Genomic DNA, 24,719 nt, shown 5'->3' on the forward strand with positions numbered 1-24,719 from the left:
CCATCAACCAGCAGGGGGAGATAGAGAGCACTGAAAACCCATAGTGCCTCATGGCCAGCTAGCTCCATCTGCCTCTTCAGTATTTGAAGCTTCCAAAGCAGTTAAACCGCAAAGCATAATAACATGAACTTTCCTCACAGCGGATGAACGCCCCAAAACTGGAGCTATAATTCAAAGGAAGGAATGAACTCATCCTCCTGGAGGGAATGAACTCATCCTCCTGTAACTGAACAGAAATCCTGAAGACTGTTTTCTAACTTCTCCCAATGAGGGAACATATCTACAGGAAAAACTGAACATAAAATTAACTTAATGAACCACAGCGGGAGGGCTCATGGATTCATCTGCTATGACTAAAGGAAAGAAAATTACCAAGGTAAGAACCTAATTTTCCCTTCCTTGTCATCAAGCAGATGAATCCATTACGAGTGGGATGTATCAAAGCAATCCCTAGATGGGGTGGGAACAAGCCACACCACGTGCCAGCACTTGTGCTCCAAAATGCGCGTCTTTCCTGGCAGCCACATCCATTGGGCAAAAGAGAGCTACGAAGCCCAAGTAGCTGCACTACATATCTCTTGAAGGGAGAGTGCTCCAGTTTCAGCCCAAGACGAGGAAATCGCTCTTGTGGAATGTGCCTTAAAGGCTTCAGGCGGATGCTGGCCAGATAGCAGATATGCTGAAAAGATAGCTTCTTTGAGCCAATGGGCTATAGTGGCCTTAGATGCTGGAGACCCTCTGTGCAGACCTGACAAAAGAACAAAAAGATGGTCAGAGGTCCTGAAGGCATTTGACATGCGCAGATATTGCAACAGAGCCCTTCGCACACCCATAAGGTGCAACTGCCCATAGGCTTCTGAAAATTCCTCTTTAGAAAAGGAGGGCAGGAAAATGGGAAAATTAGGTTCTTACCTTGGTAATTTTCTTTCCTTTAGTCATAGCAGATGAAGCCATTACGTATGGGTTATGTCCATCAACCAGCAGGGGAGATAGAGAGCACTCAAACTTTCACAATGCCCTCTTGGCCAGCTAGCTCCACTGCCTCTTCAGTATTTGAAGCTTCCAAAGCAGTATGGCAAACCGCAATGGGAATCACAAGAGCTTTCCTCACAGCGAACGATGGCCCATCACAAGGGCATGAACTCATAAAGGAGGGAATGCACATCCTCCTGGAGGGAATAAACTCATCCTCCTTATTGTAGAAGTGGAGGGGAACACACGCGCCTCCTGGAGGGAATCACACATCCTCCCAACACACTGGAGGGAATGAACTCATCCTCCTTATTGTAGAACTGGAGGGGAACACACGTGCCTCCTGGAGAGAATCAACACATCCTCCAAAAAAAAACATGCTGGAGGGAATGAACACATCCTCCTAAATTTAAACTGAACATGAATCCTGAAGTTTGTTTTCCAACTTTCTCCCAAGGAAGGAACTTCAGGAAATTAGAACAGAACCTGAAAAACAGATTCACAGCATACAGACAATCATACAGGGAGGGCTCATGGCTTCATCTGCTATGACTAAAGGAAAGAAAATTACCAAGGTAAGAACCTAATTTTCCCTTCCTTGTCATCAAGCAGATGAAGCCATTACGTATGGGATGTAACAAAGCAATCCCTAGATAGGGTGGGAACAAGCCACACCACACGCTAGCACTTGTGCACCAAAACGCGCATCCCTCCTGGCAGCCACATCCAGCCTGTAATGTCGGGCAAAGGAGAGCTTAGAAGCCCATGTTGCTGCACTGCATATCTCTTGAAGAGAGAGTGCTCCAGTTTCAGCCCAAGAGGAAGAAATCGCTCTAGTAGAATGTGCCTTAAAGGCTACAGGCAGAACCCTGCCGGCCAGCAGATAAGCTGAAAAGATAGTTTCTTTGAGCCCGCGGGCAATAGTGGCTTTAGACGCTGGAGACCCTCTGCGAGAACCGGATAGCAAAACAAACAGATGATCAGAAGTCCTGAAAGAGTTAGTAACTCGCAGATACTGCAGCAGAGTCCTGCGCACATCCAAAAGGTGCAGCTGCCCAAAAGATTCTGGAAACTCTTCCTCTGAAAAAGAGGGTAAGAAAATAGGCTGGTTTAGGTGAAAGGCTGAAACCACCTTAGGCATAAAGGAAGGCACGGTCCGAACCGTGACTCCGGACTCTGAAAATTGCAGAAATGGGTCTCTACAGGACAGCGCCTGGAGCTCTGACACCCGTCTCGCCGAGGTAATGGCCACCAGAAAAACAGCCTTCAGTGTCAAATCTTTCTCCGATGCTCGCCGAAGCGGCTCAAAAGGAGATGCCTGCAGGGTTTTCAAAACTAGCCCCAGGTTCCAAGCTGGACAGGGTGCTTGCACTGGAGGTCGGAGCTGAAGCACCCCTCTAAGAAACCGTGCCACATCTGGGTGAGCAGCCTTCCACCTTACCACGAAGGGAGGCCAACGCTGCCACCTGCACCCGCAGGGAATTATAAGCCAAGCCTTTTTGTACACCTTCCTGCAAAAAGTCCAGAATCGGCGAGACAGGAGCCCGCATTGGAGCAATGGCTCTGGAAGCACACAAAGACTCAAACAGGCACCAAATCCAGGCATAAGCCACGGAAGTGGACCACTTGCGGGCTTGCAGGAGAGTGGAAATAACTTTATTGGAATAACCTTTATCCCTCAATTGCGCCCTCTCAATAGCCATGCCGTAAGACCAAAGCGGCCGGCGTCCTCCATGGCTACCGGTCCCTGAGACAACAGGTTCGGTACCAGAGGTAACGGCAGAGGAGCCTCCAGGAGCATCTGTCGGAGGTCTGCATACCAAGATCTCCTTGGCCAATCCGGGGCGATGAGGACCACTTCTCCTGGGTGCAGCCGAATCCGCAAGAGCAGGCGCCCTATCAAGGGCCATGGGGGAAACACATAAAGTAGACCCGGAGGCCAGGGATGAGCCAAGGCATCCAACCCCGCCGAGCGAGGATCTCTCCGTCTGCTGAAGAAGCACGGGACTTTGGTATTGGCACTTGTCGCCATTAGATCCATCACGGGCTTGCCCCATTTGGCACAGATCTGCAGGAATACTTCGTCTGCCAGATTCCATTCTGCTGGATCGATCTGATGCCTGCTCAGATAATTGGCCTGCACATTGCTCTGACCTGCAATATGAGCTGCCGACAGACACTGAAGATGCAGCTCGGCCCAGTGGCAAATCAGTTCGGCCTGCGCGGCTAGTGCTCTGCACCTTGTTCCGCCTTGTCGATTTATATAGGCCACCGTTGTCGTGTTGTCCGACATCACTCGGACAGCCAATCCTTCCAGGGTCACTTGAAAGGCCAGAAGCGCCTGAAACACCGCTTTCAACTCTAGGCGGTTGATGGACCACTCCGACTCCTCGGGTGTCCATAGACCCTGGGCATGCTTCCCCTTGCAGTGTGCGCCCCAGCCCTTCAGGCTGGCATCTGTTACCACTAGGCACCAAACGGGGAGCGTCAGCGGCATTCCTCGCCGCAGCATGCTGTCCGAGAGCCACCACTCCATGCTGAGACGGGCCGCAGGGAGCCAAGTAAGTCTGCATTGGTAATCCTGAGAAATAGGAGACCATCTCTGGAGTAGGGAATACTGTAGAGGTCTCAGGTGCGCTCTCGCCCAGGGTACCACTTCCATCGTGGCTGTCATCGATCCCAGCAGCTGGACAATGTCCCAAGCTCGCGGGCGGGGCATCCTCAGGAGCAGACGGACCTGATTCTGAAGCTTGCACCGCCTTAGCTCGGGTTGGAACACATAGCCCGAGACTGTGTCGAACCTGGCCCCCAAAAACTCTAGAGATTGTGAAGGGGACAGGTGACTTTTGGCCATATTGACGACCCAGCCTAGAGATTGCAGTACTGAGACCACTCTGGCTGTAGCTTGTAAGCTCTCTGTTGCAGAGTCTGCTCTGATGAGCCAGTCGTCTAGGTACGGGTGAACCTTGATACCTTCTCGCCTGAGAAAAGCAGCTACTACCACCATTACCTTCAAAAAGGTTCGGGGAGCTGTGGCGAGGCCAAAAGGCAAGGCCCTGAACTGGAAATGTTTTCCCAACACCGCAAACCTCAGAAACTTCTGGTGCGGGGGCCAAATCGGTATGTGCAAGTAAGCTTCTTTCAGATCTAGAGACGTGAGAAACTCTCCTGGCTGAACCGCCGCAATGACGGAGCGCAGGGATTCCATGTGGAAATGCCGCACTCTCAGGGACTTGTTCACTTCTTTTAAGTCCAGAATAGGGCGAAAGGACCCACCTTTTCGCGGCACCACAAAGTAGATGGAGTATCGGCTGCAGCCTTGCTCGGCGGGAGGCACCGGGGTCACTGCCCCTAACTGAATCAGACCTTGTAAAGTCTCCTCCACCGCCGCCCGTTTGACGGCAGAACCGCATCGGGACTCCACAAACACGTCTCTTACTGGGGCGTTGAATTCTATTCTGTATCCATCTCTGATCAGGTCCAGAACCCACTGATCTGAGGAAATCTTGGCCCACTCCTCGACAAAGAGGGAAAGCCGTCCTCCGATGACAGGCATCGAGGAGAGGGCCGGCGCACCATCATTGAGAGGGTCGCCCCTGAACTCCTGGTCTTGAGCCACCGGTTACGGAACGCTTGTCCGAGCGAAAGGAGTTCCTCTGCTGACCACGGGCACGTGAAGTGAACCCAGCAGAACGCCCCGGGTGGTACCTTCTAGCTTCACGGAAGTGAGGTCTGTAGGAGGAGTGGACCGCCTGGCCCTTAGAGGAAGGCCTCTGCCTATCTTCGGGCAAGCGCTGGGGTTTTGGCTCACCCAGGCCTTTCACAATTTTCTCCAACTCCTCACCAAATAGGAGAAGTCCTTGAAAAGGCAACTTCACCAACCTTTGCTTAGAGGCCATGTCCGCTGCCCAGTGTCCTAGCCACAGACGACAGCGAGCCGCCACTGCTACTGCCATTTGTTTAGCCGAAGCTCTGACAAGGTCATAAAGGGCATCAGCCAGAAAGGACAAGGCCACCTCCATCCGCGGAGCCACATCCAAGAAGGGCTCCGCTCCATCTCCGGGCTGAGCCACTGTCTGTTGCAGCCAAGCTAGGCAGGCTCTCACAGCATAACAGCTGCATGCAGACGCCCGAACAGTGAGACCTGCAATTTCAAAGGACCGTTTCAATGCTGTTTCCAGCCTACGGTCTTGAACATCCTTCAGGGCAACACCTCCTTCAACAGGGAGGGTAGTTCTCTTTGTCACCGCAATGACTAGGGCATCCACTGTAGGCATTTGAAAACGAGCCATAAGCCCCTCACGCAGAGGGTATAACTGCCCCATAGCCCTGGAAACTCTCAAAGGTCCCTCGGGGTCAGCCCACTGAGCCGAAAGAAGCTCTAGGATGGAGTCATGCAAAGGGAAGGCCCGAGCAGCTTTCTTGGTACTAGCCATCCTGGGATTACCCGAGGAGGCCATGCCACTGTCAGGATCTTCAATCGAGAGGGCCTGCAGAGTATCTGAAATAAGCGCTGGCAGCTCATCACGGTGGAAAATCCTCACCGTGGAGGGATCATCCAGATCCTGTGGTAAATCCGCACCTGACTCCGGTTCCTCAGACCAAGAACGTCTGTCAGAGTTCTCCGAATCTTCACACCCCGACCACGGGGGGGAAAAAGGTGCACCACAATCTGAAGGGGAATTAACCCTTCTACGCTTATCTTTAGGCCAAGCATCCGGGAAAAAAGCCTCACTGGGCAGTCCCAGGCCAGAATCCATCGGGGGGGGGGGGGGGGGGGCAATCAGAGGAGCCTCAGGCGACCCTTGAGGAAGGGCTCTTTTCATCATGTATGCTTTATGCAGCAAAAGCATAAAATCCGGGGAGAAAATCTCACCCTGGGCACCCAAATCCTGTCCGGTGCTAGCCACTCCTGAAATAACCTCATCTCAAGGTGCCCCACCCGGCTCAGGTCTCTCCGTGACCACGGAGGCCGCGCCATGCGGTGTAAGCAAAATGGCGCCCGCTGCCAGCTCAGAGCGGGAAGAAACATCGCTCGCCATGCTCGGGCCGGCTCCTACGCCAGTACAGCACGATTTACAGAGCCCTGCTGCTGATTTGCGCTTGCCACAAGTGGAACAGCGCTTTACATTGTCCGCAGCCATCGCCGAAAAACAGCGGTAAAATCCAAAATGGCGGTTTCGCGCCAAAATCGCCCCGATCGCGGGCCCACCCCGGAGGAGTTGGAAAACACTCTTACCTCAAAGGATCTAGTGTACAACTACGATCCTGCTGAAAATCAGGTCAAAAACCTCTGTTCTTTTTTTTTTTTTTAAGCTGTGAGGAAAGCAGAGGTATTGAAGACTCCGGATGCTCAGATGAGTGGGAAAGGCAGGGAAAGGGCGAACCTATATGCCTGCATCCACTGTTGGTGGGTAAGGACAGGGAAAGCAAGGCAATATGTCCACATCCACAGAGGTATGGGTAAGGCAGGGAAAGGGCTAACCTATGTGCCTTTAAAGTGAAGCTGCTATAGCCTCCAACACCCCGGTTAACAACTGGCAAGCCAGGAACCACCTCCCGGCAGATTTTTCTGGAGCTCGAACAAGCTGCAGCCACCCTGCTAAGGGAAATAGAGAATACTGAAGAGGCAGTGGAGCTAGCTAGCCAAGAGGGCATTGTGAAAGTTTGAGTGCTCTCTATCTCCCCTGCTGGTTGATGGACATAACCCATACGTAATGGCTTCATCTGCTTGATGACAAGGAAAGGCTGGTTTAGGTGAAACGCTGAAACCACCTTAGGCATGAAGGAAGGCACCATACGTACCATTACTCCGGACTCTGAGAATTGCAGAAATGGGTCTCGACAGGACAGCGCCTGGAGCTCAGATACCCGTCTCGCCGATGTCACGGCCACCAAAAAGACCATCTTTAAGGTCACATCCTTCTCCGAAGCTCGCCTAAGCTGAAGGGCCTTTAAAACTAACCCCAGGTTCCAGGCCGGACACGGGGCCCGCACGGGAGGATGGAGCCGAAGCACCCCTCTAAGAAACCGTGTCACATCCGGGCAAGCAGCCAGAGAGAGGCCAGCGACCTTCCCTCAAAAACATGCTAAGGCTGCCACTTGAACACGCAGGGAATTATAGGCCAAGCCTTTTTGTATACCATCCTGCAAAAAGTCAAGTATTGGCGAGACAGAAGCCCGCATGGGTGTGATTGCTTTAGAAGCACACCAAGCCACAAATTGGTGCCAAATCCTGGCATAAGCCACGGAAGTGGAACACTTGCGGGCCTGTAGGAGAGTGGAAATGACTTTACTGGAATATCCCTTGTCTCTCAATTGCACCCTCTCAATAGCCATGCCGTAAGACCAAAGCGGCAGGCGTCCTCCATGGTCACCGGGCCCTGTGACAACAGGTTTGGTACCAGAGGTAATGGCAGGGGATCCTCTACCAGCATCCGCTGGAGGTCTGCATGCCATGGCCTCCTGGGCCAATCCGGGGCAATGAGAACCATCTCTCCTTGGTGGAGCCGAATCCGCAGGAGTACTCGCCCTATCAAGGGCCACGGAGACAGCCTACTGCGGTGAGTGCACTTCCTTGGATTCAGCTTCTTCTTTTCTCCGTCAGTCTGGCCATTTACTTTTTGTAGTTGTATTGGTCCCAGTCTCTAGTTTCTGCTTTCCTCTATCTTCTTTTAACTCTCTTGCCAGGGTTTCCTGTCCAGTTATTTTTCTCTCTCCTCCATTTCCTTTCAACTTTCTTGAATTTATTTTTCTGACTCTGTCTAGATTTAATTCATTCTTATTTCTCTTTTTATTGTGTCTACCTACAGTTTTCCATCCATCATCTGATTCAATGTTCAATTTAGTGCTTATATAATTAAAGACTAAGCAGTTTATAACATTCATAAAAACAAGAGTAGAATAGGGGAAAGGGATGAAAGAAGCATACAAACAGAAGTGAGACAATACATACAAGAAAAAAAGAAAGAAAAAGACTACAACAAAATACATACGAAAGAAAGGGGAGGAAAGACAGAAAAGGGAAATGAGATTTCTCCTGTTCAATTGTTCAGTTAGACGTTAATTAGTTTTAAAAGAGAGAGATAGAGAGCGCAAAAAACAAAAAAGATAAATTAGTGAGGTAATTCATTCTGAAAGGCCACTGAAAGTTAGTAAGTTTTCAGCAAGGGCTTAAAATTATCCAGAGAAAGTTCTGATCTAAGAGAGAAACACTATTCCAAAAAGTTGGCACCAAGATGCTGAAAACCAGAATGACCAATATTTTCTGGATAGAACTGGCGGAAAGAGGGGACAAACAAACTGTTGCAAAAAGCCCTGGTAGGGGAGTAGTAATATCTCCCCTCTTCCATCCAGCATCTCCCTTTTCTCTCTCTCCACCCCCCCCCCCCCCCCCCCCTTCGCTATGTGGTGTCTTCTCCCCCCTCCCATGTCCATCCTCAGCATCTTCTGCTTCCGAACTTCCCCTCCACCCAACCCCAGTTGCTGCTTCTTCGGACAGCAGCAGCAGTGATAACAAATAGAATAAATCAGACATGGGATCACAAGCTCTATGAGTGGCTGCCAGCTCTGCCCTGAAACAGAAAGGTGACAGGGAATGAGTCCAGCAGCTATGCACATGGTGACTGGCAGACTGGGGTCCCGCAATGGATTTATGTTTTGCTGCTGCTGTTGAAGAAGCAGCCGCATTAACAGGGCTGGTGGCAGGTGGGGGGGGGGGGGGGGGGGGGGGGGGGAAGGTCCATTACAGCCATGTGCATGGCTTCCTAACTCAAGAGTAACACCAAAGCACTCCCCAATGCAGTAACCAAATATTATGCAAATAAGCTGAGTGCACTAGCATGGGAGAATATTGGATGCATGCATGCACAGGTCTGCACTAGCAGCAGCTATATTTTGCTCAAAAACAAACTGTATTAGCAACCAGAGTTGCATACATACATCCGCTACTTTGCACATATGTATTTTGTAATACTAATCTAAAAGTGCAGAATAGCATTCCAGCACATGTTCTGATGCAGGCATATGCAACTCTGGGTACCAATACAACTTCTCTTTTTGCGTGCAGACTTCTGCACACATGCAACTCTCCATAGTCCAGCTCTTTTGATCTTTGCAGCACACCTCCCTTCAGTTCTTTTTTTTTTTTTTTGGAAACCCATGTTCAATACGAAAGTCAGAAAAAAAATTTCTGGGTCTTATATGTTCCTGTAAAAAGAAAAAGCAGACATGAAATCCTCACTAAATGCGAACCACAGTAGAACAAGTTAACTTTTTACACCTTCTCAGACCTTGCATTGTGATCAGCCTTCTGGCTTTCTGCTCACTTAATATCTAATAGCTTCATTAACGTGGATTTAAATATGCCGTGTGCTGGCTGCGTATGATTAAGTTGTGGCAAAACCTGTTTTTTGCATTGGTGCCCACAAAACAGTACACTAAAGCTGAGCTAACCAGTGCACAAAGAGTAACGCGCTTTATTGCATTCTCTCTTCTATATATGAAGCAATAACCACCTTGATTCACAAGGGAAATAGAAAAAACTATGGACTTCTGTGCATCAAACTGACTCATTTCTCTACGTAGCGATTTTTATCTATCAATTTTTTTTCTTGAGTTTGCCAGCGAGACATAAAACATTCTTGCACATCTTGCTCAGTACAGAGGTTTTATTATAGGAAGACGTTCTTGAAACAACCTATAATGTCCCCTGGAAGTGATCAAAGGGCAAACAAAATTACATATACTCATTATGTAGATCCTGAACAGCATTCACCTGAATTGAGTGGATTTTTATAATAGCTCCTGGTTTCATTGATAAATTCTTGTGATGTATAGAGATGATATAGCAAGTAAAGCAAATTACAGTAAAACTAGAAGATGTCATAGGGCAAACTGATAAACTAAGGAGTAACAAATCATCAGGACTGGATGGTATTCACCACAGAGTTCTGAAAGAGCTCAACAGGAACCTGCTAACTTGTTACTACTAATCTATAAATTATCATTTAAAACAGCCACAGTACCTGAGGATTGGAAAGTGATCCATATAATACAAAGTTTTAAAAGGGCTCCAGAGGTGACCCCAATATGGTGCAGGGCGAAATGGTGGAAGTTATTCTATAAACAAACTATTAAATTACTGGCATAGAGTAATACACAGGCTCAGTGACTCAACTTAATGGGAATGAGTCAGCACGAGTTTTTTCAAAGGCAAGTCTTGCCTCACCAATTAGATTTTTCTGAAGGTGTAAACAAACATGTGAATAAAGGTGAAGAAGTCAAAATAGTATATTTGGATTTTCAGAAGGCATTTGACAAAGTCCTTCATGAAAGACTCCTCAGGAAATTTTAAAAAGTCATGGGGCAGAAAGCAATGTCCTTTTATGGACTGAATGCCAGCTAAAAGACAGGAAACAGATATTATGACTAAATAGTCAATATTTCAAATGAAAAAAAGGTTAATAATAGAGCATCCCACTAGGGCCTGTGCAGTTTAAAATATTCAGCAATGATTGAGACAAAGGAGCAAGGTATAAGATGACTAAAATTTACAAATGACATACAATTATTCAAAGACAGACATCGACAAGTCTGAGGATTGTGAGGAATTGCATTAGGATCTTGTGAGACCAGTCATCTGGGCATCTTAATGGCAGATAAAATTGAATGTGAACAACTGCAAAGTGTTATATATAGGGAAAAATAATCCCAACAGGTACACAAAGTGGAGTTCTAAGTTTAGAGTCACCACCCAAGAAAATAGAACTGGAGAACAAACTGAAAATATCAGTATGCCCCTATGTAGGTCCTAGTGCAAACACACCTGGAGTACTGTGTGGGTCTGATCACCCCATCTCAATAAAAAATTCACTACAACTAGAAAAAGTCAGATAAAGGCAACAAATCTGGACATGGTTTTTGTACATTCATGTGGTATGGGGGAGGAGTGTGGTTACAGGAGGGAGAGGAAGGGGCTTGTGTATTTTTTCACAGAGGGTGGTGGATATGTGGAATGCCCTCCCATGGGAGGTGGTGGATATGAAAATGGTAATGGAATTCAAACATGCGTGGGATAAACACAAAGGAATCCTGTGTAGAAGGAATGGATCCACGGAATCTAAGCGGAGATTAGGTGGCGACACCGGTAATTGGGAAACAAAACCAGTGCTGGGCAGACTTCTATAGTCTAACCCCTGATCGTCACTGAATAGATAGGGATGGGCTGGAGTGTAAATTTTAAGGGACTTCGATGTAAGCTTCAGAACTTAGTACAAGAACAGTGTTGAGCAGACTTCTACGGTTTGTGCCCTGAGAATGGCAAGGACAAATCAAACTCGGGTATAAAGTATCACATACCATGTAAAATGAGTTTATCTTGTTGGGCAGACTGGATGGACCATTCAGGTCTTTATCTGCCGTCATTTACTATGTTACTAAATCTGATAGAGGGGATGGAAAACCTCCTTTAAGAAATTCTAAATGGCTTAAGGCTGTTCAGCTTGAAGAACAGATGTCTCTGAGGGGAGGACAGAGGTCTATAAAATCTGGAGTGGCGATGAACAGTCAAATAGGGAAGAGTTGTGTCCTCTTGTTTCAGTGGTTTGTGAAAGGTTAAACACCAATAAACTAGACAACCAGCAGACTGAAAACAAGTCATACAGCACATAATTAAGCTATGGAATCTGTTGCCAGAGGATGTAGTCAAGGCGACTAACATAGTGGTGTTCAAAAGTTTGGCCTACTTCCTAATAAATTATTAGCCAGGTAGACTCAGGAAAGTCAATGCTCACCTGTTGAAGTGTGCTATAAGGTATCTAATCTACTTTTGGGTTCTGCCAGGTACTTGTGATCTAGACTGTTCATTGTCAAAGAAAGAGTGCTGGGCTCATTGGCCAACCATGGTCTGATAGCCAGGCTTGTTTTATGTTCTGAGGGAGACAAAATGTTTGAAGTTCCTTTATTGCTTTAGTAGTAGAGTCTCTGGTTGACCAAGAAAGTCTAGAATAAGAACATAAATGTCATACTAGATTTATTTATTACATTTATATCTCACATTTTCGCACCTATTTGCAGACTCAATGTGGCTTACAAAGTACCGTAATGGCATTTGGCATTTCGGTTGATACCAAATACAAGATTGTGTTGTGGTCAAATGAGGTAGATGTGAATCAGGTGTGGTTATCCCACACCAGGGTACAATAAGTTTTCCCGCTTTTAATATACCTGAAAAATTTTTTACTATGTGTTTTTGCCTCTACCGCTATCTTTCTTTCAAAGTCCTTCTTAGCCTTTCTTTTCAGTGTTAATCAGATTAATGGTCTACCAAGCCTAGTATCTTTTCTCTGAGTGTGGCCAGTCTGGGTTACTTGGAAGAACCTGGCAGATTACAAGTAGGAAAGCTCATTCCTTGCTGCTCACAGAAGACTCCCAACTGTGAAAAAGCAGTGGCATAGCTGGAAATACATTTTTGGAGAGGTCAACAGGTAATATGGGTGGGCATCCATGGCCTTGTCCCTCCCTCCTCTTCTATGAAACTTAATACCTTAGCTGGTGGGGATACCCAAGACTGCCAGCTGAAGACATCAGAGTCTGCCACCGCTAGTCAAAAAAAAACCCAAAAAAAACACAGCAGCCAGTGTGGTACCATTTTCAGCCTCCGATGCCAGCATACCATCAGCAGAGCTTATGTGAGAACTGAGCCTGCCTGTGGCACCAGCATCAGTGGCTGAAAGTGCTACCATCACCTGCCTCGCTTTTTTAACAAGGGTAGTGGACCCATGATGTCTTTAGCTGGCAGAGATTGGGGATCCCTGCTGGCTACAAAAATGGTGCACCAGCTGCTAGGTAGGCCAGAGGCAAAAGTGAAGGGGCCTATGCCCACCAATGGCTATGTCCCCATAGGGAAGTGAGAGGAAAGCCAAAAGGTAAACTATGGTCTACGATACTACACTAGAAATAAAATTGGGGAAACCACATTCAAGGCAGACTGCAAAAGATCTACATCAATGGTTCACAAACTTGGTCCTGGAGGCACCCTATCCAATCAGATTTTGAGGACATCCACAATGAATATTCATGGCAGAGATTTGCATGCAGTGGTGGCAATGCATACAAATATCCCTCATGAATATTCACCTAACTGGCTGGGCTGCCTCCAGGACCAGCTTTGGAAACTACTGCGCTAATCATTAGAACACCTAAGAAAAAAGGACCCCTTTCAGAGGTGTTTGCCTCTCAAATGAAAAAAATATTTGAACTCATGGACAAACTAGTGAAAATCCAAGACATACTGTCATCAAATGAAACATCACCAGCTGCAGATGAGCTTGCTCAATATTTCAAATACAAAATAGCAAACACAAGATCAAACTTAGCAAAAATCACAAACATCCATCAAGACTGTGAAACAAATTACATCACAGACAGATCATGGTCCACATTTAAATCACCTGCACTAAACACAGTAAAGAAACTGACAAAATATGCACATGTATACTGCATGCTAGACAACTGCCCCAACTACATGATGAAAGACCCGCCGGACTTGTTCATCGAATACCTCACCAAACACATCACATTCATGTTTGCAAAAGAACAAGTCCCAACAGGCAAAGGCGACATAGTACTTACACCAATCCCCAAAAGCACAAAAAACAAAATCAACGACATCACAAACTACACACCAGTGGCCTCAATACCACTATTGACCAAAACGATGGAGAGCCTTGTAGCACAACACCTGACACAATTTTCAACTCCCAATCAGGCTTCAGACCACGACATAGAACAGAGATGGTTATAACCACCCTGATAATGTTCAGAAGCTTAATATGCCAAGGACAAAACATATTACTATTACAATTCGACATGTTAAGTGTGTTCAACCTATAAATCACACAATACTAATGACCCTGCTCGACAATATGGGAATCAGCAGAGCAGAAGTAACATATTTCAATGGTTTCCTAAAGACCAGATCCTACATCATAAAAATGTTTAACCAGATATTAACCTCATGGATTTCTGAGTGTGGGATACCACACGGATCTCCAATTTCACCAATACTGTTCAGTGTAATGATGGCACCACTTGGAAAACAACTGGAAGCAAAGGGCTTCCACTCATTCATATACACAGACAACGTTACCATCTACATGCTTTTCACAAAAGAATCACAGAAATAATGGAGAAACTTTTAAAAGGCCTGGACCTCAACTTTCAAACTCAAACTAAACAGAGACAAAACCAAATTTCTGGTTCTATCCAGCCCACACAACCCCACATCTTACCAAAGCTTCACAGTCGATCATTAATCATACCAAATCAAAGCACAATTAAAATATCAGGAATTATTCCTGATAAACATCTATCACTGGACAGTCAAATATCAGCAGTAACATCAAAATGCTTCAGTACACTAGGGAAACTAAGAAGGATAAGAGATTATTTTCCCAGACAATCCTTTCGGATAATGGTACAATTGACAATACTATTACAACTAGACTACTGCAACGCAGCATTAGTAGGGTGAAAGGAAACTACACTAAAATTGCTGCAAACTGTCCAAAACACTGCAGCAAGACTAATATTTAAGAAGTCGAAACACAAAAGAGCAACTCCAATGCTCAAAACACTGCACTGGCTACCAATCAAGGCAAGACTACTCTTCAAAATGAGTACCCTCATCTTTAAAATACTATTTGGAATGGCACCTGAATATATGCTAGACATGATTGAACTATCCCCAAGAAACGGAAGTCCAGAAAGCAGAGGCTACCTACTTCTTCACAAAACCAACTGCAGAATCACAACCTATACAACCATCTATACAGCTACCTGAGTTCCAAATGGTCGAACTCAATACCAAAAGCCACAAGAAGCATCACTACCTTCAATTCAGGAAAGAAATTAAAACATGCCTTTTCAAAAAATTCTATAGCTAAATACATACAGTGGGGGAAATAAGTATTTGATCCCTTGCTGATTTTGTAAGTTTGCCCACTGACAAAGACATGAGCAGCCCATAATTGAAGGGTAGGTTATTGGTAACAGTGAGAGATAGCACATCACAAATTAAATCCGGAAAATCACATTGTGGAAAGTATATGAATTTATTTGCATTCTGCAGAGGGAAATAAGTATTTGATCCCCCACCAACCAGTAAGAGATCTGGCCCCTACAGACCAGGTAGATGCTCCAAATCAACTCGTTACCTGCATGACAGACAGCTGTCGGCAATGGTCACCTGTATGAAAGACACCTGTCCACAGACTCAGTGAATCAGTCAGACTCTAACCTCTACAAATGGCCAAGAGCAAGGAGCTGTCTAAGGATGTCAGGGACAAGATCATACACCTGCACAAGGCTGGAATGGGCTACAAAACCATCAGTAAGACGCTGGGCGAGAAGGAGACAACTGTTGGTGCCATAGTAAGAAAATGGAAGAAGTACAAAATGACTGTCAATCGACAAAGATCTGGGGCTCCACGCAAAATCTCACCTCGTGGGGTATCCTTGATCATGAGGAAGGTTAGAAATCAGCCTACAACTACAAGGGGGGAACTTGTCAATGATCTCAAGGCAGCTGGGACCACTGTCACCACGAAAACCATTGGTAACACATTACGACATAACGGATTGCAATCCTGCAGTGCCCGCAAGGTCCCCCTGCTCCGGAAGGCACATGTGACGGCCCGTCTGAAGTTTGCCAGTGAACACCTGGATGATGCCGAGAGTGATTGGGAGAAGGTGCTGTGGTCAGATGAGACAAAAATTGAGCTCTTTGGCATGAACTCAACTCGCCGTGTTTGGAGGAAGAGAAATGCTGCCTATGACCCAAAGAACACCGTCCCCACTGTCAAGCATGGAGGTGGAAATGTTATGTTTTGGGGGTGTTTCTCTGCTAAGGGCACAGGACTACTTCACCGCATCAATGGGAGAATGGATGGGGCCATGTACCGTACAATTCTGAGTGACAACCTCCTTCCCTCCGCCAGGGCCTTAAAAATGGGTCGTGGCTGGGTCTTCCAGCACGACAATGACCCAAAACATACAGCCAAGGCAACAAAGGAGTGGCTCAGGAAGAAGCACATTAGGGTCATGGAGTGGCCTAGCCCATCACCAGACCTTAATCCCATTGAAAACTTATGGAGGGAGCTGAAGCTGCGAGTTGCCAAGCGACAGCCCAGAACTCTTAATGATTTAGAGATGATCTGCAAAGAGGAGTGGACCAAAATTCCTCCTGACATGTGTGCAAACCTCATCATCAACTACAGAAGACGTCTGACCGCTGTGCTTGCCAACAAGGGTTTTGCCACCAAGTATTAGGTCTTGTTTGCCAGAGGGATTAAATACTTATTTCCCTCTGCAGAATGCAAATAAATTCATATACTTTCCACAATGTGATTTTCCGGATTTAATTTGTGATGTGCTATCTCTCACTGTTACCAATAACCTACCCTTCAATTATGGGCTGCTCATGTCTTTGTCAGTGGGCAAACTTACAAAATCAGCAAGGGATCAAATACTTATTTCCCCCACTGTAAGCTATTAATGCCCCACCTCTAACAAATCTACCTCATCAAAACTCTTTAGACAATCACACAAACTATCGTCCTACCACTATGAACGTCCCACCTCTACAGACCTACCTCACGAAAACCCTTCAGATAATTACATAATCTATCATCCCACCTCCTTCAAAACTGCCCCTCAGAAAATTCTACAGACTACTGATGTCCTCTCCATGTTATAACGGTTAAACACTAATGTAACTCTCAACTAAAATGTAAATTGTAAGCCACTTTGAACTGAAACATGTTTTTGGATAATAGTGGGATACAAGAATTCATAAATAAATAAATACAGGCTCCAGCCACCTTATTTCATCATTAGTCCTTCACTGTTATTTTTTAAATTTTTATCTCTTTGTTCAGTATTTAATGACAAGTTAAAATCATCATCTCAAATATTTTACATACCTTCGTAAGCATTTGTGCTTGCTGAAATATCATTTATGCCAGAAAGATGTACAGGATAAGACTCATTTTGATATTAAAGGCAGGGCGGAATGGAGCACGGAATCCTATTACACATACTTGAATATTTTGGCATGGGAGGAAATGTCCTAAACTGGTTCAAGGGGTTCTTAAACCAACGTTCATACCAAGTCACATCAAACTCAGCCACGTCTGCTGCATGGACATCTGAATGTGGAGTACCACAAGGATCGCCTCTCTCACCAACCATCTTCAACCTAATGATGACCCCCTTGGCAAAACTCCTATCAAACCATAACCTCAACCCATATATCTACGCCGACGATGTAACAATATACATCCCTTTCAAACAAGACACCAAAGAAATCTTCAATGAAATTAACCAAAGTCTACGTATCATGAACATCTGGGCAGATACATTCCGTTTGAAACTAAACGCAGAGAAACTCAATGCCTGATACTTACCTCCCAATACAACACGAATGAATTCACCGCTTTAAATACACCTAACCTAAACCTTCCAATCTCAGAAACGCTAAAAATCCTTGGAGTTACCATAGACCGCCACCTAACACTCGAAACCCATGCAAACAACACAACCAAAAATATGTTCTACTGCATGTGGAAACTGAAAAGAATAAGACAATTCTTCCCAAGATCCGTCTTCCGCAGCCTAGTACAATCCCTAGTACTCAGCCATCTGGATTACTGCAACTCACTATACGCAGGCTGCAAAGAGCAAATCCTGAGGAAACTTCAAACAGCCCAGAATACAGCAGCCAGACTTATCTTCGGACTACCAAAATATGAAAGTGCAAAACCCTTGCGAAAGAAGCTACACTGGCTCCCACTCAAAGAACGCATTACTTTCAAAGTATGCACATTAGTCCACAAAATCATTCACGGCGAAGCCCCAGCCTACATGTCTGAATTAATAGACTTACCACCCAGAAACGCTAAAAGATCATCCCGAACGTTCCTCAACCTCCACTTCCCTAACTGCAAGGGCCTGAAATACAAGACGTTACACGCAACGACCTTTTCTTACATGAGCACGCAGTACTGGAACAAACTGCCGCGGAACCTGAAAACTATCTATGAACAAACCAACTTCCGCAAGTCATTGAAGACACATCTTTTTGAGAAAATTTACGGAAAGAACCAACACACATAAAGCTCACACTCACTGTTCAGTAATACATTAATACATCCATTTATGAACTCTCAACCCTTAATCCCACCACACTCATACCTCTCTCTACTCACAGAAAAATGTACACCACATACTTCATATAGCGCCTCTAATTTCCTGTTCTCTCCTTTCACTGTCTCATTGTTCTTCTCATTGATTGATTCCTTAATGATTTTGATTTCATCTCGTCAACTCTTCACAATGTAATCCATAACCTGAATTGTAACAAATTGTATTTCCACTATTCATAATGTATTGTAAGCCACACTGAGCCTGCAAAAAGGTGGGAAAATGTGGGATACAAATGCAATAAATAAAATAAATAAGCACAATGCTAGGGCACCTTGACTTCTGTGACTCTAATATCAAGTTGCACTACACTGCTTAAAAATATGGCTGTTCAGAGTAAGAGAAATGTTAAAAACCCTCTTCACATTTCAACTTTTCTAAATTTATTCTTGGAAGATTTTTTTTTTAATGGCTGCAGCTTCAAGATTTGGGTTCTACTACTACTTAACATTTCTCCTACTAGGGTTACGCAGCGCTGTACAATTTAACAAAGAAGGACAAAGAAGGGTTCTAAGAATTTCCTCCTTTTGTTTTTCTAATTTTGCATAATAATTAATATATGATGTCTAGATCTTTAACTGTGCTTGATAGCACAAGGTTTAAGAGGAACAGAAACTAAGGGCTGTTGTCGAACTATACGGTTCTGTAAATGTACCCCAAGGGCAATATCCTCAAATCCTTATTTATGAAGCACACTAGAGAATTATTCTTAATATATATCCCTAAATGTTCAAGGTCTACCAATGTGTGTAAATAACATAAAATAGTAGACAGGGTTTATATTACACCTATTGTCTCCATGGAAGAATCTCTGCTGAAGAGATCTATGGGTAAAATTCTAATCTATCTAAACAGAAAAAAGTACATCCAGTATCTCCTATATTAGCCGCCAAAATGGCCAATTCTTGAAATAAAGTAAATGGGTCATGGATTTAATATACTACTTTTCTGTGGGTACAGCCAATTTAAAAGACTAGGCACTGGCATAAAGAGCCAGCAACAGGTTGATTTCAACAAAAGATATCAAGTGCTTGCCACTGAAATGAAAATAGATAATTGCACAGGAGGTGTGAACTGGGTGCATACATTTATGCATAGGAACAATCTACCTATTAAGGTTAGAACTACTGTAGGGCACAAGCTGCCTGAAAATTGGGAAGAGTTAATGATAGCTTTTGTGAATTTATTTGCAAATAATGCAGGGACCCTATTTCTTATCAGAAACAGACTATTGGTATAATCATTAACACTGCCCCAATTCGATTATTGTAAATGCCATATATGCTGGCTGTAAAGAGTACCTGTTGAAAAAACTCCAAACAGGTCAAAACACTGCAGCCAGGCTCATATACAAAATCTCTTGTTTTGAAAGTGCCTTCCCCTTTATTAATCAAAATACACTGACTTCCCATCATAGTGAGAATCACCTTCAAATTATGTACCTTTATCTTTCAAATCCTAAATGGCACAGCTCCAGAATATATGGTACCATTAATAAACTTATCTCAAAGAAATGCTAACTATGAGGCAAGAAACTCTCTCAGACTACACCTCCCAAATTGCAAAAACATTATCTACGAAACTGTCCACTCTGCAGACTGCACTTACCTAGGAACCAAATGGTGGAACTCCATACCACCCAAAATAAGAAATATACAGGAATATACTAGATTCCTCAAAATCCTCAAATCATTCCTATTCAAACAAACCCTCACAAAGAACAACCATAGCTCAAACAACTAATTATTAACCTGAATTGGTTATTACTCTATTTACCATTAACTTTCTCTTTGCTTCATGTACAATTTCTCATTCGTAATAGATTTTCTAAATGTTAAACATCCATAGCCATCCCAGTATGTTTATGATAATGTATTGTAAACTTGGACTCTTACAACAAATTACTTTCTTATGCATTATTCTTTGTTATGTAACCTATACTGTTTATTGTAAGCCACACTGAACTAAAACATGTTTGGGCTAATGTGGGATATAAATGTCATAAACAAATCTAATATAATAAAACGCACCCTCAACGTTCTGAGGACAACGTTCTGTGAAGCCATGAAGCCATCTGACGTCACTCCCAGGCTGAAGGGTTCGTGGATTCGTGGTGTGAAGCCTTCAAGCCAGCCAGCCGTCTCTGCTCCGCCCTCGCGTCTAAACAAACAAATCCGGAAGCGAAGCGTCAGGGAAGGAGGCGGCGCTCCCGACGTCTAGCCTTCCCTTCGCTGTGTTCCGCCTTGAAGGGAAAGCTAGACGTCGGGAGCGCCGCCTCCTTCCCTGACGCTTCGCTGTCGGAAACGCCACGGAGGTAAAGTTAAAAAGAATAAAAAAAACAAAAAAGGGATGCATGGATGCGAAGGGGGGGGGGCATGGATGCGAAGGGGGGGGGAGAAGAGGGCGGGCCAGGCTGGGACATGGGAGAGAGAGGAGCATGGATGCGAGGGGGGGGGCCATGGAAGGGAGAGAGGGGACTTGCTGGAAAAGAATGAATGGAGGCGGCAGGGGACAGAGGAGCATGGATGGGCATGGATTGGGAGGGCAGGGCTCAGGGAAAGAGGGAAATTGCTGAAAAGGGATGAATGGAGGGGGCAAGGGACAGAGGAGCATGGATGGGCATGGATTGGGAGGGCAGGACTCAGGGAGAGAGGGAAATTGCTGGATAGGGATGAATAGAGGGGACAGATGGGCATGGATGGATATGGATTGCAGGGCAGGCCTCAGGCAGAGAGGGCAATTGCTGGATAGGGATGAATGGAGGGGCCAGGTGACAGAGGAGCATGGATGGGCATGGATTGGAAGGGCAGGACTCAGGGAGAGGGGAATTGCTGGATAGGGATGAATGGAGGGGACAGATGGGCATGGATGGATATGGATTGCAGGACAGGCCTCAGGCAGAGAGGGGAAATGCTGGATAGGGATGAATGGAGGGGGCAGTGCCCATGGAGAGAGGGGAATTGCTGGAAATGGATGAATGGAGGGGGCAGGGGACAGAGGAGCATGGATGGGCATGGATTGGGAGGGCAGGACTCAGGGAGCGAGGGAAATTGCTGGATAGGGATGAATAGAGGGGACAGATGGGCATGGATGGATATGGATTGCAGGGCAGGCCTCAGGCAGAGAGGGGAAATGCAGGATAGGGATGAATGGAGGGGGCAGGTGACAGAGAAACATGGATGGCCATGGATTGGGAGGGCAGGGCTCAGGGAGAGACTCACTCTCTCTCTCTCACACACTCACACTTTCACTCTGACTCTCAAACAGTCACTCTCACATACACTCTCCCAAACATACACACTCCGAGGAAAACCTTGCTAGCGCCCGTTTCATTTGTGTCAGAAACGGGCCTTTTTTACTAGTAAATAAATAAATAACAACTTTGCCACCAGAAGCACAATAAAGATGAAGTCCCTATGTGGTTTGATATTGAAGAAATGCCTTGATACTCGCTGGAATACTATAACAAAAGAATAAATAAAGCTCTCGGAACATACCTGTGGAAAAAAGTGGTGTATAAATGTGCATAAATAAATACCTAAACAAGTCTGCATTTACTAATATAGACTGGTTTGTTTGGTTTTTTTTAACACTCCTTGCCATGCACATGGGGAGAGGAGTATAAGTACAGCTTGGTTGACTCTTTATAATGAGCTTTTTTGCACGTGGTCTACTAGACACTCCATGTAATGTTTCGCTATAGATATGAGATAACGTGGGAGGGGAAAGGAATACAAGGCCCGACTTCTCACCTGATGCTGCAACCGCTGCCGTTTTGTCTCCATCATGTCGGGTCGGAATCCCGCCTGCAGCTTCCGAGCCGAGGCCTCTCCCAGGCACTCCCGGTACCGCTGTTTCCGAGTCTGAGACTCTTTCCAATGCTCGTCGTAGTGCGGCCATCACAAGCAAACCCAGCTGTACGGAAAGGCAGAATCAATCGAGCCCTGAGCTAAAACAGGGATGAGCAATAGAACTTCGAGCTATGGAGCTGAGAGTCGGCCTAACTCTGTCACTGTGAGATCACTAGTTAAAAGATTTGTCCGATAACCTTATAAGTTAACTAGTAAAAAAGGCCCGTTTCTGACACAAATGAAACGGGCGCTAGCAAGGTTTTCCTCGGAGTGTGTATGTTTGGGAGAGTGTATGTGAGAGTGACTGTTTGAGAGTCAGAGTGAAAGTGTGAGTGTGTGAGAGAGAGAGAGAGAGAGTGAGTCTCTCCCTGAGCCCTGCCCTCCCAATCCATGGCCATCCATGTTTCTCTGTCACCTGCCCCCTCCATTCATCCCTATCCTGCATTTCCCCTCTCTGCCTGAGGCCTGCCCTGCAATCCATATCCATCCATGCCCATCTGTCCCCTCTATTCATCCCTATCCAGCAATTTCCCTCGCTCCCTGAGTCCTGCCCTCCCATTCCATGCCCATCCATGCTCCTCTGTCACCTGGCCCCTCCATTCATCCCTATCCAGCAATTGCCCTCTCTGCCTGAGGCCTGCCCTGCAATCCATATCCATCCATGTCCATCTGTCCCCTCTATTCATCCCTATCCAGCAATTTCCCTCTCTCCCTGAGTCCTGCCCTCCCAATCCATGCCCATCCATGCTCCTCTGTCCCTTGCCCCCTCCATTCATCCCTTTTCAGCAATTTCCCTCTTTCCCTGAGCCCTGCCCTCCCAATCCATGCTCCTCTGTCCCCTGCTGCCTCCATTCATCCTTTTCCAGCAAGTCCCCTCTCTCCCTTCCATGGCCCCCCCCCCCCCCCCCCCCCCCCGCATCCATGCTCCTCTCTCTCCCATGTCCCAGCCTGGCCCCCTCCCCCCTTCGCATCCATGCATCCCTTTTTTGTTTTTTTTATTCTTTTTAACTTTACCTCCGTGGCGTTTCCGGCAGCGAAGCGTCAGGGAAGGAGGCGGCGCTCCCGGCGTCTAGCTTTCCCTTCGCTGTGTATGTTCTGCCTTTTTTTGAAGGCGGAACACAGCGAAGGGAAGGCTAGACGTCGGGAGCGCCGCCTCCTTCCCTGACGCTTCGCTTCCGGATTTGTTTGTTTAGACGCGAGGGCGGGGCAGAGACGGCTGGCTGGCTTGAAGGCTTCACACCACGACGAATCCACGAACCCTTCAGCCTGGGAGCGACGTCAGATGGCTTCATGGCTTCACAGAACATTGTCGGTGCGTTTTATTTTATATATATATATATATATTAGAATATTAGATAAGGAAGGTAAAACTCAGAGCTGCTAAGGGGCCCCAATTTTTTTGAGAGGGATTTTAGGGCATGCCTCCAGCCCCGCCCACCTCAATTCTACGACCTCTTCTAATTTTTCAGGGCACCAACCAACAAGACATCTTCCGCCCCCCCCCTTCTGTCGGGTTACAGGAGACACCTTAACAAAATGTCATCTTCTGCTGCCATGGGACTAGCCACCATACAAGAGCTGTGAAATTTTACAACTTTTATTACAAGACTTGTCCTACAGCAGCAGGAGATGATGTCTTATTAATGTGTCTTCTGCTGCAGATGGAGGAGAGGAGGGGGGGGGGGGGGGGGCACAGAGACACCAAGGGTGGCCAATCCCAAAGCTAGAGATTTAAGGCCAATAAAAGAGTTTGGGTTTTTTTTTTTTTTTACAGGCCCCAATTTCTAGTATCTGCCACCAACTACTTTCCAAAAACTGACATATTCTTATCAATAAATAGAAAATAACATTATTTTCTCTACCATTGTTGTTTGGTCATATTATTTTTCTAATGGTGTTGGTCTCACTCTTTGGTTCATGTTTTCCTCTATCTTTTCTTAACTCTCTCACCATGGTCTCCTTGTCCATTTTGCTATTTCTTCTCTCTCCGTGTTAACCATTCATCTTATATAAGCACATAAGCACCACCATACTGAGAAAAGACCAAGGGTCCATCAAGCCCAGCATCCTGTCTCTGACAGCGGCCAATCCAGGCTTCAAAGAACCCGGCAAAACCCCAAAACAAACAAAAACATTTTTTTACAATGTTCAATGGACTTTTCCTTCAGGAATCTGTCCAAACCCCCCTTAAACTCCATAAGGCTAGCTGCTGTCACTACATTCTCCGGCAACGAGTTCCAGAGTCCAACAACATGCTGAGTAAAGAAAAACTTTCTCCTATTTGTTTTAAATCTACCATATTCTAGCTTCATCTTGTGTCCCCTGGTTCTATTATTGTTTGAAAGTGTAAACAAGCACTTCATATCTGTCCGCTCTACTCCGCTCATTATCTTGTAGACTTCTATCATATCACCCCTCAGCCGCCTTTTCTCCAAGCTGAAGAGCCCTAACCTTCTCATCCTTTCCTTCTGTGTTCTTATCTACCCTGCCCAGCACTCCCCCCTCCATGTCCCTACCCCTGTCCTCCCACCATGTTCATCTCCACTGTCTGTCCCTCTCTATTCTTGCCCTATCCAGCATTGCCCTTCTGTGTCCCTATTCTCCTCATGTCACTGACATCGCTCCTCTGTATCC

General features: G+C 45.8%; 1 protein-coding gene across 3 annotated transcripts in view; it reads right to left on the bottom strand.

The window, feature by feature from the left end:
* Positions 1-23,141, bottom strand: part of DPH1 (diphthamide biosynthesis 1) — a 193,694-nt gene extending 170,553 nt beyond the window's left edge. For 2 of the 3 annotated variants that reach the window (XM_030185759.1, XM_030185761.1), the window contains exons 1-2: positions 23,100-23,141; positions 21,987-22,149 (exon numbers count right to left, since the gene is read on the bottom strand). In XM_030185759.1, coding sequence (XP_030041619.1) covers positions 21,987-22,134 — 148 coding nt within the window. In that variant the 5' untranslated portion in view covers positions 22,135-22,149; positions 23,100-23,141. Of the gene's footprint in view, positions 1-11,765; positions 11,972-21,986; positions 22,150-23,099 lie in introns of those variants that run through there. The other variant, XM_030185760.1, reaches the window with a different exon arrangement.
* Positions 23,142-24,719: the final 1,578 nt, after the last annotated feature.

The sequence above is a fragment of the Microcaecilia unicolor genome, chromosome 13 (genome assembly GCF_901765095.1).
Source record: "Microcaecilia unicolor chromosome 13, aMicUni1.1, whole genome shotgun sequence".
Taxonomy (NCBI): Eukaryota; Metazoa; Chordata; class Amphibia; order Gymnophiona; family Siphonopidae; genus Microcaecilia; species Microcaecilia unicolor.